At 41.2% G+C, this 20,360-nt stretch overlaps 1 protein-coding gene across 1 annotated transcript in view; it reads left to right on the top strand.

Annotated features, from left to right (window-relative positions):
* The first annotated feature begins 359 nt into the window (after positions 1 to 359).
* Positions 360 to 20,360, top strand: part of CUL5 (cullin 5) — a 79,511-nt gene continuing 59,510 nt past the window's right edge. Inside the window, exon 1 of the mRNA XM_017855273.1 lies at positions 360 to 870. Within this exon, the coding sequence (XP_017710762.1) occupies positions 847 to 870 (24 nt within the window). The 5' untranslated portion in view covers positions 360 to 846. The remainder of the gene's footprint in view (positions 871 to 20,360) is intronic.

The following is a 20,360-nucleotide window of genomic DNA, read 5'->3' as shown; positions in this document are numbered from 1 at the left end:
TTAATATTCATTACCTAAACAATCTTTTTTTTTTCCCCCAAACTTTTTTGTAAAGATGAGGGTCTTGAACTGGCCTCAAGTGATCCCCCCCCTTCGGCCTCCCAAAGCGCTTAACAATATTTTATCTAAGTGCCAGACATTCTTGAATATAAATATTAAGAGTCAACACGCTTGCGCACTCAACACATATTTACTGGGCGCATTCTATGCACCAATTATTGAAGACAGCTGTTTTAAGCATTTCACGGCAATGCAACTCCCTTAACACCGAGTCCGGGATTTGGGGAGGAGTGCGGGAAAACGCCAGGTCCCGCCAGCAGAGGGCGCGGTCCTGGCCTCGTTGCGGCCTTGGGACCCACCGAGGCTTCCAGGCTCCCACGCTCGCTCCCGAGCGCGTCCCCGCCCTCGCGTCACGTGACGCGGCCGCAGAACCTGAGCTGCCGGGCCTAAGCCGAGCTAAATTCGTTGCGGGTGGCCGCGGAGGGTGCAACCACAAAGGCTAATCCGAGGGAGTCGGGGAGGCGCGTGGAGTCGATGCTTCCTCTTCCAAGTCAGGTCGGCTCCCGTTACCTTCTCGGCAGCATTCGCCGTTCCCGTCTTCCTGAGCGCGTGCATGAGGTCTTTCGCGTGGGGAAGCTCTGGTGACCATGTAGGGGACAAGAGTGAGGAAGCTCCTGGTGCTTGGGACGAGGTCAGCGCTGTCGGCACGCCGCCCCCGCGCCCGCCACACCCCGGTGCGGGCCCGCGGGCCCTGGGCCCTGGTGGGAACTCCGGCCTCCGGTCAAGGCCTGGCCGGGAGCGCCACAAATTCTCGCGTCGTCTCGCGAGAGTCCAAGTTGAAGGAATATGGCGACGTCTAATCTGTTAAAGGTAAGACCCTCACTGCAGCTTGGATTTTACTGTGTGGCCGCTGGGTTCTGCTCTTCGGGAAAGGCATGGTTCAGGTTCAGCTGCGAAATGTGGGAGTGTTCAGGGGTTGTCCACTGGCAGGGAAGCCGCGGTGGCAGCCGGCGAGAACCGGAACGCGGGTCTGTGGCCTTGGGGTCGACAGGCTCTGGTGGTCCCTCCCGCCGACTGGCCGCTGGGAGAAAAGCCTGACTGAGCGCTGGCAGGGAGCGATGCTTTCAAGGGACCAGCTCTGGCTGGGAGCGGGAGATGAATGGTCGTGCGGTGTCCTGACCAGGTGGGCCGTTAGTACTGTTAGGTCTCAGTTTTTTGTAAAGCAGTGTCTAAGACGCATCAAAGGAAAAACCAAGAAAATGCTGCCTAATAGGTTTCAGTGACTCGACCCCCCAGTTCTTCCATTTCTGTTCTCGTTCTCTCTGCACGAAATTCCAAGTCAGACCAGCAGTGCCTCCCACTCCACCCCCCTTCCTCCCTTTTCTGCGTGTTACACCTTCCCTCCTAATTCTCCCATTCTTGAGTTCAACTTTTTCCTTTTTCTTAGGAAACTGCTTCCTAACCCCCATCCCCGTTACGGGGCACAACCAGATGACAACTGATGAAGCGATACCATCGTTTTAGGGCGCAGGAAAGTTACCTTGTCAAAGACAATGTTTAAAGTTAGTTTTATATAGCAGGGGAGATCTAGGCCCACAGGGGCAGATTCTCCACCAGTTAAAAAGTTTGGAGAAGAATGAGGAAGACTTGGAACTAGTCTGTTCTGTGTAGGCATCTGTAGTAGTTAATCATTTGCCTTAAAGTACGACAGAAATGGGGGTATTGATTAGCTCAGGGAACATAATATTAATGGCAAAAACCGCAGTTACTTTTGCACCAGCCTAATACAAAGGATGAACCACCTCTTCCTCAGACCTCTCATGCCTTCAGGCAATGTGGATGAATACTAGAAAATAATACAAAAGAAAATGTGTGGGAACCTAACCATCCTATCTTCTTTAGACCACTGATATTTGATTGTCTAACAGATGGGACTGCCTCATAAAATGAAGAACAAATTTTACTAAGAGGTGGGAGTACTGTATATATCACCTTTTGAAAGGGAGAGGGGCCCTGGAATTAGACTCCCTGAATAGCCACCACTTAAAAGCTGTATGACTTTGGGCAAGTTTCCTTATGAGTAGGACAGCAGTATCAGTAGCACCTGTATCATAGGACCATTGTGAAGATTAAATTAGGTAATGTATCTATAATGCTTAAAACCGTGCCTGGCACTTAATTAGTATAATACAATAAATTATTAGAACTACTCCCCCTCTTTCTTTAAGAAAACTAATTCAGGGGAATTGAGTAACCCATCCCACTCTGCTTTTCTCTTTTATAATGGTATAGCAAAATTCCCATGCTTTACTTCAGAAAGAAAATTTGTGGACTGGGCACAGTGGCTCACTCCTGTAATCTCAGCTCTTTGAGAAGCCAAGGTGGGAGGGTTGTTTTAGATACATTAATATTCACAGTGTTCCTACAATATAGGTGCTATTGATAATTCTGAGTTAGAGGTTATAGTTAACTATGATCACGCCACTGCTCTGTGAGACTGAATGGAAAAAAAAAAAAAGGAAAGACAATTGGTTTAATTTCTGAAGACTCCTGTTGCATCTGTATGGTTACATAAACAGTATCTATGCTATTCATTGAAATGTGTTTAAGAAGTAATTTTGTCCCTGATTCTGCGAAATTTTGACTTGTTGATTACCTGGATATAAAGCAAGGTCTTTTTCTCCCCAAAAATAACTCTCAGAAAAGTAAGTCACTGTTCTACTCCTTACAAAACCTCACAAAGGATTGTTTGGAGAAGCTACTTTGGTCCACATTAGTTAAGTACTTACCTGTGGAGGCGACTTTGGTTCAGATTAGTTAAGTACTTACCTTGTGGAAATTCTGAATCTACAGCCACAGCACAGACCTGTGAATGGAAAAACTGCCTGAATATACAGAAAACGGGTACTCAGGGTTTAGGTTTAAAAGCTCACAAGATTTTAAAAAGTGTTTTAACTTGAACATTTACAAATAAAGGGAAGGTGATAATACTTTGAAAAAAAAAATCTAGTAAGTGACTCACTCTGGTGAACATGAAGACAGATGCCAATGATACATTGGGAAAAATTCAATGACATTGTCTTATGAAATGTTTATTAAGGGAAAAAGCTGAATTTCTAAATGAATATTATTTTATATAGTAGATGATTTTAAAGATGTATAATGTAATAGACATTATAAATGAACATTTGATTCTTTTATCTATATATATCTAAAAGTTTATGTATTCAAGTGGACCAGAAAATCTTTTTCTATCCTCATTGGGAGGTGATGAGGGATTGCCTTATATAGTAGCCCCTGCTACCCACTACCCACCATCCCCACTTACCCCAGGGAATATATTCCAAGACACCTGTGGATGCTTGAAACCATGAACAGTACCAAACCTTATATATACTGTTTTTTCTGATCTGATTACCAAGAGGGCTACTAAGTGACTAATGGGAGAGTAAGGTATACAACATGGATATACTGGATGGAGCCAGACTGTGGGAGATTTCAACACAGTGCTCAGAATGTGCAATTTAAAACCCATTGTTTCTTTCTGGAATTTTTTTTGTCTAATATTTTCAGATCATGGTTTACCACGTATCACTGAAACTGGAAAGTGAGACCGAGGATGAGGATGGATGACTATTTGTACATTAAAAAGTAACTAATCATCAAGTGGGAAGACTGAAGTTTGTCTTTGGGAGAAATGTAGTGAGACCTCTGCAGGGTAGTTCTGTAACATAATTTGTAGGATTATTTAAATTCAAGGCTGGTGCTACCTTGAATAGAGACAGAACTGGCTGGGGAGTGGCTAAATTAGCCTCATACCCATTTTTGATGGGATTAATAACTTGGTTCATTAGAAAAATGCCTTTGATATTGTACAGTTAGATTTCACCAGAGCATTTTGACAAAATTAGGTCCCATGGTCAAAATGGAGAAGTGTGGGCTTGATGAGACTACTATTAGAATTTGATTCATTATCAGTCAGACAACTATACCTGAAGGTATAGTTCAGGTAATGAATGATAATGAAGGATAATAAATCAGTCCTTGAAGGAGGCCTTTAGTGTTGTGCTGAAAGTATAGGTCCTTACTTACTTTATCAGTAAGCTGAATAAAGTTAAGTTTATTGAATTTGTGGAGGACACAGAGTTCAAAAGCATAGCTAATATGTTTTGAAAGATTCAAAACTTTCTTCTTTTTTTTTCTTGGCGACAAGGGACAGAGTCTTACTCCGATGCCAAGGCTGGAGTGCAGTGGCACAATGACGGTTCACTGCAGCCTGAACTTCCCGGGCTCAGGTGATTCTCCCACCTCAGCCTCCTAGCTGGGACCAGCATGTCCTAGTGTGCACCAGCATACCTGGCTAATTTTTTATGGAAACGAGGTTTCCCTGTGTTGTCCAGGCTGGTCTTGAACTCCTAGGCTCAAGCCATCTGCCAGCCTTGGCTTCCCAAAGTGCTGGGATTACAGGCTTGAGCCATCACACATAGCTCAAAACTTTCTTGATGTGTAACTTAGAAGTTAGAAGCCAATGTCATAAAAATCACCAGCTTTTCTTTCTTTTTAATTTTTTTGTTTGTTTGTTTAAGATGGAGTCTTGCTCTGTTGCCAGGCTGGAGTTCAGTGGCGCGATCTTGGTTCATTACAACCTCCACCTCCCAGGTTCAAGTGATTCTCCTGCCTCAGCCTCCCGAGTAGCTGGTGGTGGGGGGGACTACAGGCATGCGCCACCACATCCAGCTAATTTTTGTATTTTTAGTAGAAACGGTTTCACCATGTTGGCCAGGATGGTCTCCATCTCTTGACCTCATGATCCACCTGCCTCTGTCTTCCAAAGTGCTGGCATTATTGGCGTGAGCCACCATGTCAGGCTGCTTTTCTTTTTTAATATTGGAATTTGACTCTAATAATTTTATTGTCTGTTTAAAGCAAGCGGACTATTGCTGGATCTTAGAAGTCTTTCAGCTATGTAAAGATTTGTGTAGCACATTTTGACATATACAGTTATCAACTGCTTAGGGGTTTATATTTCTGAAAACCTTTCCATATAACTACTTTGTCTTTGTTGTTTTTCCTTAGAAAGTGTGTCTGTAGAACGTTCGTAGGGATCTGATATTATAATTTTATCTTCTGTTTTAGATTACTTTGAACATGTAATTGTGATTATTCCTTTTCTTTTGCAATTATCATCTTGGCCCTTAGTGCTCATTTTTTTCATTTCCAGTTCATTGTTCTACTCCAAACAGCAATTGTTTAAACCTTTTTTTGCTAAGCCTCACAACCCCCCCCCCCCTTTTTTTTTTTGAGACAGACTCTCGCTTTGTCGCCCAGGCTGGAGTGCAGTGGCGCTATCTCGGCTCACTGCAGCCTCCTGGGTTCATGCCATTCTCCTGCCTCAGCCTCCTGAGTAGCTGAAACTACAGGCACCCACCACCACGTCTGACTAATTTTTGTATTTTTAGTAGAGATGGGGTTTCACTGTGTTAGCCAGGATGGTCTCAATCTCCTGACCTCATGATCCGCCCGCCTCGACCTCCCAAAGTACTGGGATTACAGGCGTGAGCCACTGCACCCGGCTCCCCTCTTAATTCTTAGCACGTTACATTACCCAGCTATTTGAAGTGCCTTTAACTTCCTTGGTCGATACCACACATTTTTCTTGTTTCTCCTGTATTCTCCTCTGTTCCATGCTACCTCCCAAATTGTCTCCTGCTTGTTCTTGTTCAGTCCTCATCTTCCCCCCAGGACTTGGTGGTATGTCCCCTCTTTTTTTTTTTTTCAGTTTCCCGTTTTTCTCACTCCTATGCCTATAAGAAAGTTCATGGGTTGCCTCATATAAACTTTTTTTTTTTTTTAGAGACAAGAGTTTCACTCTTGTTGCCCAGGCTGGAGTGCAATGGTGGGATCTCCACTCCCTGCAACCTCCGCCTCCCGGATTCAAACAATTCTCCTGCGTCAGCCTCCTGAGTAGCTGGGATTACAGGCACACAGCAGCACACCCAGCTAATTTTTGAATTTTTAGTAGAGACGTGATTTTACCATGTTGGCCAGGGTGGTCTCAAACTCTTGACCTCAAGTGATCTACCTGCCTCGGCCACCCAAAGTATTGGGATTACAGGTGTGAGCCCCTGCACTCTGCCTCCTCATCATATGAACTTTTACTCTGCCTCTAACTCAAACTTTTGTCCATTTCTCACTGTCACAGTTCTTGGAAAAGCAGCCCCCATTTGCTGCCTTTATAATTCTTAGCCCTTTAACTTACTGTAATATGGCTCACTCTTCTCTCCTACCCAGTTGTATAGAACCTGTCAGTCATAAAAGCATTAGCAACCTCCTGATTATCAAATGAGATTCTTCTCTGATAATATTTATCCTCTTTTCTGGCATTATTGCTCTTTACCTCTGCTTCTCTTTTGGTTTTTATGACATTCCCTTCTTGGTCTGCTGTCTCTCAAATCACCTTTGTTTTTCACTGACTTCTCTCCCTTGTCCCCAATAGAATTATTTCCCAGGATTTTATCTTCAGCCCTTTTCTATCTTTGTATGTTTTTTTCTGGGACAGTCTTAACTCCCATGATTTCACTATTTTTATCTCTTAGCTCTGATCTGAGCTCTAGATCAAAATGCAATTCTCACCATATCACTTTCCTGTTCAGATACCTTTGATGATTTAAATTATTTGAGATCTTTCCAGCTGGGTCTTCTCCTAATAACAACTAGTATCCTCTCTCTCTGTCTCTCGTCTGTCTCTCTCTCATACATGTGTGTGCACACACCCCTACCTGGCTGGTTACTTGTTGGCTCACTAGCATGCCAGAGATCATTTTCTGCCTAATAACTAACTCTTAACTCTCATTCTGTCCCTTTCTAGTTGGATCTAGTGAGATGGAGTCACAAGAAGGCAGTAGTGTATAACCGAACCACAAGAGAAATCAAACATTAAACTGAAATATGATTCATACTACTTCTCTTCTCTCAGTGGAAGTTTTGTTTATCCTTTAAGAGGAAAGAAAATGGAAATGTAAAGCAGTGATTCAGAGTGTGTATAGAGGCCAGGTGTGGTGGCTCATGCCTGTAATCCCAGCACCTTGGGAGGATGAGGTGAGAGGATTACTTGAGGCCAACCTGGGCAATATAGCAAGACCCTGTTTCTATAAAACAACAACAATAAAAAGTGTCTGTAGAATTTATTCATTATTAAAATAACTTTATTGACACCCGTGTGCAAGGCACCATGGAGAATGCAAAGATATATAGAACAATGTCCATGCTCTTTGGGAATTTGCCATGTACTGAAGGAGATTAAAAGTTACTAATGATTTACTGTAAGGCAAAGGTTTCAGATGTGTTACCAATTGCTCTATGCTCCCTCACAGATTGAGGAAATAATTTCTGGTGGGATGATCAGTGAAAATTTTATGAAGAAAGTGTTGGAGCTGGATTTTGAATAATGGGTAAACTTTTTGTAGGTGGTAATTAGGAGAAAATTTGGCAGGAATCTAGGCTAGATCAGTTTGGCTGCAGTGTAAGGAGGGCTGCATGTTGTGTTAGATATTCTGTATGAATAGTGTTCCTTGGGATTGTTGCAGCATAGAAACCCAGAATACAGGGAAACAGCAAGAGGGATAGGAGTAAAAGGGAAGTCGGGTCAGATTATAAAGGGCCTTCAGTGCTAGGCAAGGGGGTTTGAAATAAAGTTCTATAGTTACTGAGGAATATTTGAAAAATATGTGAGCAGAGGTACTCTCAAGCCGTCAATCTATTTTTGGCTTTTACACATAAAAGTTATTACTTCCATTTTCAGTGTATTTATACTCTGCTTGTGAGATGGCCATGGATGAGGGGCATTTGTGCCAGTGACATCTTGTTCATTGAAACCATAACCATACCAGGAATAATTAAGTCTATGGGAAATAAATTTATTCACTGAACAAGAATTTAATATTTCCTAATTCTATGTAGAAAAGGATGAACTAGGCAGACAGCTCCTGCCCTTGTGTAATTTACATTTTTGTTGGGAAGAGAGACAATAAACATAAACAGTTAAATACATACTGTAGCTCAAGTTGTGATAGGTACTATGAAGAAAAACAACCAGGGTAAAGGAGAGAGTAGAGTGCTCAGTACTATTATTATTATTATTATTATTATTTTATTTATTTATTTATTTATTTTGAGACAGGGTCTTGCTCGCTTGCCCAGGCTGGAGTGCAATGGCATGATCTTGGCTCACTGCAACCTCCACCTACTGGGTTCAGGCAATTTTCCTGTCTCAGCCTCCCGAGTAGCTGGGATTACAGGTGCCCACCACCAAGCTCAGCTAATTTTTGCAGTTGTAGTAGAGACGGAGTTTCACCATATTGGCCAGGCTAGTTTTGAACACCTGACCTCAAGTGATCTGCCTGCCTCAGCCTCCCAAAGTGCTGGGATTATAGGCGTGAGCCACTGCATCTGGCTTATTTTTGATAAGATAGTGAGGGAATGCCTCTGAGGAGATGGTATTTGAGGTAAGACCAGAATGAAGCAAGGGAGCAAGTCATGTACATATTTAGAAGAGTTCCTTCTAGAAGGAACAGCCAGTGTGAAAGCACAGAGTCAGGATCATGTTTGGCGAGGAATATGGATGTGATACAAAGATTTGAATATTGTTGGTGAATTTGGTTAAGATATATAACCAGAGAATTCTTTTTAATATGTCTAGTTAAGTATAAATGAGAACCTCATTAAGAACTTGTCAGTTTTTCATTGGGTTGATAGAAATTGCCCTCTTGAAAGGCACATCTAAGAGGGACATGAACCTTAGAGCGGCCTTCCCCTACTTCAGTGTACTGTCCTAGAGAGGTGGTTGCATTTGACACAGCCTAGGGAGGAAACGAATTTCAGGGGTGTCTCTGTTGGTCATGGGAAGGAATGGGAGAGGGAATAGTGGACTAATCAGTAACTGTAAAACTTTATGATACATGTAAATGGTAGAATCTTTCATGTTCTATGAAAATAAATGATTGAACAATTACCATAATCTGGAGGTGATGTATGTTAAATAAAACTTCTAAAAGGAAGTGGCAGCTCAGGATAAATTTTGATCAGTCATTTTTCAGTGGATTAGAGGAGGGGAATGTTAGACTGCTGGAAGGTAGAAAGAGGATACTAGGCATCTTTCTAGTAAAAGAGAGGTTTTGTTTTGTTTTGTTTTTTTTGAGAGGAGGTTTAACTCTCACACAAACTGGAGTGCAGTGGCATGATCATGGCTCACTTCAGTCTTCATCTCCCAGGCTCAAGCGATCCTCCCACTTCAGCTTCCTGAGTGGCTGAAACTACGGGCACATACCACACTAGGCCTGGCTAATTTTTTATAGGGATGGGATCTCACCATATTGCCCAGACTGGTCTCTACTCCTGAGCTCCAGGGATCTTCCTGTATAGGCCTCCCAAAGTGCTGGGATTACAGGTATGAGCAAAAGAGCCAGTCAGCCAGAGAGGTTTTTCTTTCCTTTTCTCTTTTCTTTTTCTTTTCCTTTTCTGTTGAGACAGGGTCTCACTCTGTCCCCCAGTCTGGAGTACAGTGGTGCAATTAGCTCCCTGCAGCCTTGACCTCCTCAGGCTCAGGTGTTCCTCCCACCTCATCCTCCCACAGGTGCAACACCATCATGCCCAGCTCATTCAAAAGAATTTTTTGAGACAGGGTTTTGCCATGTTGCCCAGATATGGATTTCCTGGGCTCAAGCAATCTGCCCCATCCTCCCAAAGTGCTGGGATTACAGGCGTGAGCTACAATGCCTACCTGAGGTTTCTCTTAATAAATATTTGCCTAGTGTCCTGGTGAACCCAGTTGTCATTAAAAGCCATTTGCCTCCTGCCTTGGTTAGTAGGTGGAGGAAATAGATGCCTGATATGCTCTGTAAAGAAAGCAGGGCTGGGTGCAGTAACTCACGCCTGTAATCCCAGTGATTTGGGAGGCCAAGATGAGAATATTCCTTGAGGCCAGGAGTTTGATACCAGCCTGGGCAACCCCATTTGTACAAAAAACAAAAAACAGCAACAACAAAAAAAGCAGGATACAGCTCAGGTTAAAACTTTGGTCAGAGGCTGGATGCAGTGGCTCATGCCCAACACTTTGGGAAGCTGAGGCAGGAGGATCACTTGAGGCCAGGAGTTGGAGACTAGACTGGGCAGCATAGCAAGACCTACCACCTCTACAAAAATAAAAATTAAAAAAAAAGTTGGTCATATCCATGGAGTACATACAAATAGTATCAAAGGTAATTGATCTGTGTAACTGGAGTTTGTTCATTCCATAAAAATCTGAGCATTTAAGGTGTACTGGATACCATTTTAAATGTCAGTTAGGCTGGGCACAGTGGCTCACACCTGTAATCCAAGCACTTTGGGAGTTGAGGTGGGTGGATTACCTGAGCCCAGGAGTTTTAGACCACCCTGAACAACATGGTGAAACTCGTCTCTACAAAAAAATTTAAAAAATACCTGGGGGTCGTGGTGTACAGTTGTAGTTCTAGCTACTCAGAAGGCTGAGTTGGGAGACTTGCTTGAGCCCAGGAGGTTGAGGCTGCAGTGAATTGAGATTACACCACTGTACTCCAGACTGGGCGACAAAGCAAGACCCTGTCTCCAAAAAAAAAAGTGTCAGTGAATATGACAAAGTTCTTAGACTTTGGAGCTTATATCCTGATGGATGAATACTGACACTAAAGACATAAAGAATACACTTGCATAGTTTTTGCTGGTAATTAGGGTAGTAGTGAGAACAACATGATAAGATGTTCAAAGCCAGATGCGGAGGCTCACGCCTGTAATTTCAGCATTTTGAGGAGCCCAGGTGGGAAGATCGCTTGAGCCCAGGAGTTCAAGACCAGTCTGGGCAACATGGTAAGAGCTCGTCTCTACAAAAAATTTAAGAATTATCCAGGCATGTTGGTACATTTGGTACATGCCTGTAGTCTCAGCTACATGGGAGGCTGAGGCAGGAGGATTGCTTGAGCACAGAAGATCAAGGCTGCAGTAAGCAATGTTCATGCTACTGCACTCTAGCCTGGGCGACAGAGTGAGACACTGTCTCAAAAAAAAAAAAAAAGAAAGAGTGTTCGGAAGGTGGAGCCACTATTTTACTCACTTATTTACAACAGAAAATAATTTTTCCCCAAAAAACTGCGTTTGACTGTTTTTTGTTGAATGTTCTTTCTCTGCCACATGTTGACATTTCAGCCAAATCCCATAGCTTTCCTGGGCTTTTCTTAAAAGTCTGGTTATTCCAAATTAAAATTTCAGTCTCATAGCCAATCAGAGTGTCTCTTCTACCATCTCAAGACTTTGTCTCTGGTTGTGCAGAGAGGAATGGAGGAAGGGCATTTTTCTTAGGTTGGTTTGGGAGGCATCTCTGAGGTAACATTGGAACTGAGACCTGAATGATCTACATTCTAAGGCAAAGGTCTTGAGGTGCAGTGATGAGCTTGGCCTGTTTGAGGAACATCTTTAAAAGGTTGCTGTGGCTGGAACATAGTGAAAATTGCAGTAGTGAGAATTGCTGGTATTCAAATATATATAATCAGCCCTCAGTATTCATGAGTTCCATGTCTATGGATTCAACCAACCAAAGATTAAAAATACTCAGAAAAGGCCAGGCGCGATGGTTCATGCCTATAATCTCAGCACTTTGGGAGGCTGAGGCAGGCGGATCACCTGAGGTCAGGAGTTCAAGACCAGCCTGGCCAACATGGTGAAACCCCATCTCTACTAAAAAAAGACAAAAATTAGCTGAGCGTGATGGCACATGCCTGTATTCCCAGCTACTCGGGAGGCTGAGGCAGGAGAATCACGTGAACCCAGGAGGCAGAGGTTGCAGTGAGCCGAGATCACTCCATTGCACTCCAGCCTGGGTGACAGAGTGAGACTATATCTCAAAAAAAAAAAAGAGAAACATCACATATATGCACTTAGTATGGCACCTGCACACATTTATTTTTATTAAGCCACCTCACTTTTGTTGATATAAGAAAGGTTTTATGAATCCCTAATAGATGCAAGTAGTGTACTTGCAATATAACAGTGGTTATGAGCTCAGCCTCTGGAGCCACACTGCTTGGGTTGGTCTCCAGGTTCTGCCATTTGCTAGCTGTGTGATATTGGGCAAGTTACTTAACATCTCTGCGCCTCAGTTTCTGTATCTATAAATAGCAGTAATCTGAAAAAAAACCTCAGGAAAAAAATTGCATCTGTATTGAATATGTACAGATCTTTTTTCTTATAATTCCCTAAACAATACAGTATAGCAGCTATTTTCATAGCATTTACACTATAGTAGGTATTATAAGTAATTTAGAGATGATATAAAGTATATGGCAGGATGTGCATGGGTAATAAGCAAATGCTGTGACATTTTATATCAGGGACTTGAACATCTATGGGTTTTGGTGTCCCGAGGGGTGGGGTGGGGTGGGGTGGGGTGAGGTGGGTGCTAGAATCATTTCCCCACCTATACAAAGGGACAACTGTACAGTAGTTTGATTCTTTTGGATAGTGGGAATTGGCAAATGGGGTTTTAAAATCACGTAACTGGGAGCAATAGTGGCTTCATAAACAGTAAGGGAACCCACACATTCAAATAGCTAAATAACCTCGTGCTCGCTTCGGCAGCACATATACAAATAGCTAACCTCATAATTTACATGAATTATCTAAAATATGCCAACTGGCTTCCTTTGGTAAAGTTATTAGAGTGCCATTAATTGGATATACAGTCATTTACTGCATATTGATGTTTTGGTCAACAACGGATCACATATATAATGGTGGTCTTATAGGATTATAGTGGGAGCTAAAAACTTCCTATTGTCTGGCAATGTTTGTAATGTAGTAGTGCAGTAACATATCACTTATGTCTGTGGCGATGCTGGTGTACTTGAACCTATTGTGCTGCCACTCTTATAAAAGTCTAGCACATATAATTGTATATAGTACATAATCCTTAGATAATAGGCTGATAAAATTATTGTTCTAATAATAATAAATGACTGTGTTACTGATTTATGTATATCTTAGTCCATTTGTGTTGCTATAAAGGAATACCTGAGACTGGGTAATTTATAAAGAAAAGATTTATTTGGCCCACAGTTCTGTAGGCTGGTGAGGTCCTCAGCCTGCTTCTACTCATGGCAGAAGGTGAAGGGGATCCTGTGTGTGTAGAGATCACATGGCAAGAAAGGAAGCAGGAGAGCGGGGAGAGCTACCAGACTCTTTTTAACAACCAGCTGTCAGGGAACTAACAGAGTGAGAACTCACTGCTCACCACTCTGCCCCCACCCCCACTATCGTTAATCTGTTCATGAGGGATCCACCACCATGACCCAACACTTTTCATTAGGCCCGCTTACAATATCGGGGATCAAATTTCAACGTGAGACTTGGTGGACAAACATCCAAACTGTAGTAGTACATTTACGGTTATATACTTGTTATTGTTTTTTTAGAGTGTGTACCCTCTAATAAGTTTAAAAGTTAACTGTAAAATAGCTTCAGTCAGGTCATTTAGGAGGCATTCCAGAAGAAGGCCTTGTTATCATAGATGACAGCGCCATTCAGGGTAGTGTTCCTGAAGACTTTCTAGTGGGACAAGATGTGAAGGTTGAAGACAGTGGTGGTGATTATCCTGACGCTGTGGAGTCCTAGGCTACTGTGTGTGTCTGTCTTAGTTTTTAATGAAAAAGTTTAAAAATAAAAAACCTTTTTTAATAGAAAAGTTTATAGAATAAGGGTGTAAAGAAAGTAAATATGTTTGTGCAGCTGTATAATGTGTTTGTGATTTTTTTTGTTGGCTTTTTCTTAAAATAGAGACAAGGTCTCACCATGTTGCCTAGGCTGGTCTCAAACTCCTGAGCTCAAGTGATCCTTGCACCTCAGCTTCCCAAAGGGCTAGGATTAGAGGCCATGTGTTTGTGTTTCAAGATAAGTGTTATTTATAAAAAAGTCAACAAGTTTTCCAAAAGAGGAAAGGTTTTAAAGTTAAAAGTTACGATAAGCCTAAATTAATTTATTATTGAAGAAAACATTTTGTATAATTTAGCATAGCCTAAGTGTTTATAAAGTGTACAGTAATATATGGTAATGCCCTAGGCCTTCACATGCATTCACCACTCACTCACTGACTCGCCTAGAGCATCTTCCAGTCCTGCAGGCTCTGTTCATGGTGAGTGCCCGATTTAGGTGTACCATTTTTTATTTTTCATACTGTATTTTTGCTGTACCTTTTCTGTGTTTAGATACACAAATACTTACCATTTTGTTCTAATTGCCTCCAGCTTCAGTACAGTTACATGCTGTATAGGTTGGTAGCCTAGGATAATAGACTATACCATATAGCTTAAGTGTGTAGTAGGCTCTACCATTAGATTTGTGTAAGTACATGCTGTTATTTTCACACAACGATGAAATTGCTTAACGATGCATTTCTCAGAATTAAGTGACGCATGGCTGTAATCCACAATCAGTGTGGTGGGAACTTCACAAATCTTAAAACAACTAACCTGTGGTTGTGTGTTGTTCAAAATGTTATGGGCATGTAAAAGTAAGGTGATAAAAAAAAATGCCATTAATTCTGTGGATGCCATTATTTCTTGCTTTTCCTTCAGCTTGTCTTTTCACCTTAGCTTTTCTTAAACCTTTGTCATAAGCAAGATGTAGCAAGATATACAGCAATAATAACAAATTCTTTGTTTCTTTGTTTTATTTTCAATTTTATTTTTATTTTAAATTTTATTTTTCTTACTCTGCCACTCAGGCTGGAGTGCAGTGGCATGATCATAGCTCACTGCAGCCTTGAATTCCTGAACTTAAGCAGTGCTCTTGCCTCAGCCTCTGGAGTAGTAGTCCACCACCACACCCAGCTAATATTTTATTTTATGATACATTGTTATCTTATGTTATGTTATGTTATTTTTGTAGAGATGAGTTCTCACCATGTTGCCCAGGCTGGTTTCAAACTCCTGGACTCAAGTGATTCTTCCACCTTGACCACCCGCAGTAATGGGATTACAGGCATGAGCCACGCCGCCCAGTTATTTATTTATTTTTCAGAGATAGGGTCTCACTTTTGTTCCTCAGTCTGAAATGCAGTGGCATGATCATAGCTCACTGCAGCCTCGAACTCCTGGGCCCAAGCAGTTGTCACGCCTCAGCCTCTGGAGTAGCTATGACTGCAGGTGTGCCCCACCATGCCCGTCCATCCTTCTATCTATCTATCGCTCGCTCGCTCTCTCTCTCTCTCTCTCTACCTATATCTGTCTGTCTGTCTATCCATCCATCCATCCATCCATTCACCCATCCATTCTTAGAGATGGGGTCTTGCTATGATGCCCAGGCTGGTTTTGAAATCCTGGCCTCAAGTGATCCTCCCACCTTGGTCTCCCAAAATGCTGAGATTATATGCATGAGCTGCTCTGTTTTCTTTTAAATGTTTTCTTTTAAACATTTGACATCATTAAAATATTGCCATAATATTGCTTCTATAATTTCATGTGGTATGTTTTTGTCCCTAGAGTTATGTAGGGATTTCTGGGTGTTTTCAGGGCAAACCAATAGGTCAACATTTGTATTATTTTGTTGTAAAGTAAGTGAATTACTTAAAAATGATTGTATTTGAATCATTTTGCAAGCCAGTGGATTTTTCTATTTTTGTTTACATTCTTGTGTTTAAACATTCTTATTTTTTAACATGATACCAAATATTATATTTCTACACCATTATATATCTGCTCTTTTATTCATAACCTAGTAAAGTGGGATTGTTACAGATGCACTAATTGCTTGAAAATGCACACTTAAATTTCAATGGGGGATGTGCATTTTTTTAAGCAATAATATGTTCTAGAAAGATCTATATAACATCTTGTATTTCTGGCTGATAACACCTACCCCCACCCCAAACACTTTTTTTTTTCTAAGCCAATTAACACAGGACCCAAACACATTTTTAAAAATTAAGTTATTCTTCTGTAATCCACCCTCCCTCCTTGGTTTGGGCAAATGATGGTACAGTATTTAGGCCTGAAGCCTTAGCTCTGTGCTTTTGAGATATAAATTTTCTAGCTTTCTCTGAGCCAGTGGTTCAAGACTACAGTGAGCAATGATGGTGCCACTGCACTCCAGCCTAGGTGACAGCAAGACCCTATCTCTAAAAAAAAAGTCAATTATAAAATTGAGTTGTTTTGCTTTTCTTATGGATTTTTTGGTTCTTTACATATTCTGGATGAGAGCCTTTTTTGGATATACGTATTAGAAATATCCTTTCCTAGCCTGGTGTGGTGGCTCACACCTGTAATCCTGGCACTTTGGGAGGCCGAGGCAGGTGGATCACCTGAGGTCAGGAGTTCGAGACCAGTCTAACCAACATGATGAAACCCCACCTCTACTAAAAATGCAAAATTAGCTGGGCATGGCGACGCATGCCTGTAATCCCAGCTACTTAGGAAGCTGAGGCAGGAGAATGAGAATCATTGAACCAGGGAGGCAGAGGTTGTGGTGAGCCAAGATCTTGCCATTGCACTCCAGCCTGGGCAATGAACAAAATTCTGTATTAAAGAAAAAAAAAAAGGCAATATCTCCTCCATTCTGTGGGCTGCCTTTTCAGTCCCTTAATGGTGTCTTTTAATGGCTAATGTTAATTTTAATATAGTGCAGTTTATAAATTTTTTTCCCTTTATGGTTAGTGCTTAGTTTTAAGGTCATATGAGCAGTTCAGATTTCTACTTGTATTAATATTTTATTAGATTTTAAAACAGAAACAACATTTTAAAATTCTTTTACAGATTGAGTCTTAAGAATGTATCTTGGGTGTCTGGTTCAAGTTAGTATTTGAAAAAAGAAAAAAACAAAGAATATGTACTGGGACCCTTCGGGAGTCCGTGTACTACAGTTAAAGGAACACTATACTAGAATGAGAGCTGCTTGAGGACTTTTCACTTATGTGCGCTGGTGCACAGTAGAGTCTCAGGTGTTTGTTCAATGAATAAATGTAATAAATGACAAGCTCCCCAAAATAAGTTTAAACTCTTTTATCAGTTTTATTATTTTTGCTTTTTCCTTAAAATTATTTGTTTGGGTTTCAAAAAATACAAGTATTGCTAGAATTTGTTTGAAATTTTTTTCCTTTATAAAAGGAACTGAAAAGTTTAAAGGGAATGTGGTATGAAATTTATTTCAGTGGAAAGAGATATTTAACTTATTGGAAAACAGTGTCCTCCTCCTCCTCCTACACCATGTTTGAAAAGAAATGTATCTTACGTAGTGATGTTTCCACCGTATGGTTTCTAGATAATTGTCACTAAATTTTATAATCATAGGTCTTTGCAGTTACTCTATAAGCCTGACGAAATTAAGTCAAGGGCTGGATCTGGCCCATGGATTAGAAGCCCATTCATTCCTTATCCAGGAAAGGACCAGAGAATAGTTAATTAAGAACGTGGCTTTAACCGAGCTAAATTTCTTGGATTTGATTTCCTGACCTGCCACTTATTTTGCCTGTAATTTTAGACAAGTAATCTAACTTAATCTCAGGTTGTACAGTGTGCATAAAATGTGAATAGGCCAGGCACAGTGATCATACCTGTAATCCCAGCAGTTTGGGAAGCTGAGGCAGGAGGGCTACTGATCATTTGAGGCCAAGAGTTTGAACATGCAGTGAGCTGTGATTGTGCCACTGCACTCTAGCCTAGGCAACAGAGCAAAATCCTGTCTCAAAAATAATAATAATAATAATAATAATAATAATAATAATAATATTAAAGGAATAATATCACTGAACACATAGGATAGTTATAAAGATTAATTAATACTTGTAAACTATTTGGAACAGTACAGCACCTAACACATAATTAGCAGTCAGATATTATAAATAAAATAATCACAGTGATGCAGTGGTTTACACATCTACACTGAAGATTATTGTGAAGCTAAATAATAGAAGATACAAATGCTGAACTAAAATGTATTTACAGATGTCAGATATTCAAACCATTCGTGTTCATGGAAATGTAAGGAAAATCAAAAGAAGTATTTTATACAATAAATACCACATGTACAAAATTTGTTGGCCTTTATAATCCCCAATTAGTGAAATGCCATATATTTGCAGTGAAAAAAATAGTAGAAAATCTTGCAGTGAAATGATTAAACAAAGACAATAGAAATGATAGATTTTTGCTAAATTCCATCCTTCCATAATCTCAGTTTCAAGCATCCTACTTGATGTACTTGGTACCACCCTGTCTTTCTGACTCTCTAGTGCTTTTATTCCAACAGTCCACCTCCATTACTAAAGCCTTCAGTTCACTGACTCTGCCAACTTATTGTTTAATGTCTTATATCTGTGGTTTATAGTTTTCATCAAATTAGACAACATTTTTGCATTTTTCTTCAAATATTCGCTATACCCTTACATCAAGATTCCAATTATGTGTAGGTTAGGTCATTTGATGTTCCACAGCTTACCTGATATTCATTTTAAAAATATTTTATTTCTGTGATGTTCATGCCTTCCCCTACCTTTTTGGTCATATAGAATATGTATAATAGCTGACTTGTTTACTGAATGTAACACCTGTGTCATTTCTGGGTCAGCTTCTTTTGATGTTTTTTTTTTCTCTTGGTGATAGGTTATATTTTGCTGTTTCTTTGCATGTTTGGTAGTTTTTAACTGGATGTCAGACACTGTGAGTATATGTTTTAGGGGCCTGATTTTAAAAATTTTCTCTAAATAGTTTTGGATTTGGCTGTGATTCAGTTAGGTAGCTTGGAATCAGTTTGATCCTTTTGAAGCTTACCTTTAAGTTTTGTTAGAGTGTGTCCAGAATACCACTCAGAGTAGGGCTACTTTGGCTCCACTGTAGACTCAGTAACTTTCTGTGGACTCTACCCAATGCCTGGCACTTTAAGGAGTGTTTCCACTCTGGCTGGTGGCAACACTAACTGTTTCTGGCCCTGTATGCGCTCTGCTGATTGTTCTGCCCATTCCTTCCTAATGGTTCTTTCCCCCGTCTCATATAGTTTTCTCACACCCAGGTACAGGTTAGTACTCAGCCACAGGCTGCAGGGGCCTTCTCTGTAGATATCCAGAGCTCCCTTGGTGCCACGAATTCTAGTCACCTCAGCCTTTTCAAACTCGGAACTCTGTCTCTTAAACGTAGTGAAACCACCAGCCGCTGTTTGGGTTTACCCTCCTTGTGATGAGGCCTGGAGACACTCTTCTAGGCAGTATGTTTGGACATTTGTAGCACTCACCTCATTTGTTTTTCTTTTCTCAGGAAGCACTGTCCTGCCCTGCCTTTTGGTTTTCTAGTTGTTTAGGCAGGAGGGAAAATCTGGTTCCTGTTATTCTGTCATGATTGGAAGCAGAAGTCTCTTTCTCTTTTCATCTTGAAGTCCATTTTCTCCCCCTTACCCGACATACATTCTCTTCTCAATCATTATAATCATTCTCTTCAATACACTTTTCACTTCCTTGCCCCTGTCTTATTCCGCTTGGGAAAAGTGTTCAACCCTGGTTAAATCTGTTTCCACTTTTCAGTGCCAGTACCTGACAGCTGAATGTCACTGGACAAAAAGACACAGCCATGCTGTTTTCACCTTAAATTCATGACCACAGTGAGGCCAGTCATACTGCATTTCCAGAGTCTCTTGTTCTTCCACTTTCCTAGATGTATTTTTCACATCTTTTCTATCAATATTCTGGCATTTCCTCCCCCATCTTCTCAGACATTGTCCTTATTTCCACATCACTGGGAAATTAAAGCAATAAAATATGAACTTCTCAGTCATACGACATCTGTCCTCGTACCAGCCCCTGCATGGACATTCTTTTGCCTTCTCCTCTTAGCCTGTAGTCACTTCCTCCACGTACGCACTAGATCCCATTCCCTCTTGCCTACCCAGTGCAATTTAAATTCACTAGCAGTTTCTCTCCCTTTCCCCACATCATTAACATTTCATTATATCCTTGAATGTTCCTATCAGCATACAATCATACTGTATCCTAGCTTTAAAAAATTATTATTTTGGCTGGGCGTGGTGGCTCATGTTTGTAATCCCAGCACTTTGGGAGGCCGAGGCGGGTGGATCACGAGGTCAGGAGTTCAAGACCAGCCTGGCCAATATGGTGAAACCCTGTCTCTACTAAAAATACAAAAATTGGCTGGGCGTGGTGGCGGGTGCCTGTAGTCCCAGCTACTCGGGAGACTGAGGCAGGAAAATCACTTGAACTCACGAGGCGGAGGTTGCAATGAGTGGAGATCACGCCACTGCACTCCAGCCTGAACGACAGAGCGAGACTCCGTCTCAAAAAAAAAAAAAAGAAATTATTA

The sequence above is a fragment of the Rhinopithecus bieti genome, unplaced genomic scaffold (assembly GCF_001698545.2).
Source record: "Rhinopithecus bieti isolate Rb0 unplaced genomic scaffold, ASM169854v2 scaffold_39705, whole genome shotgun sequence".
Lineage (NCBI taxonomy): Eukaryota > Metazoa > Chordata > Mammalia > Primates > Cercopithecidae > Rhinopithecus > Rhinopithecus bieti.
This window is presented reverse-complemented; position numbering and strand designations above follow the sequence as displayed.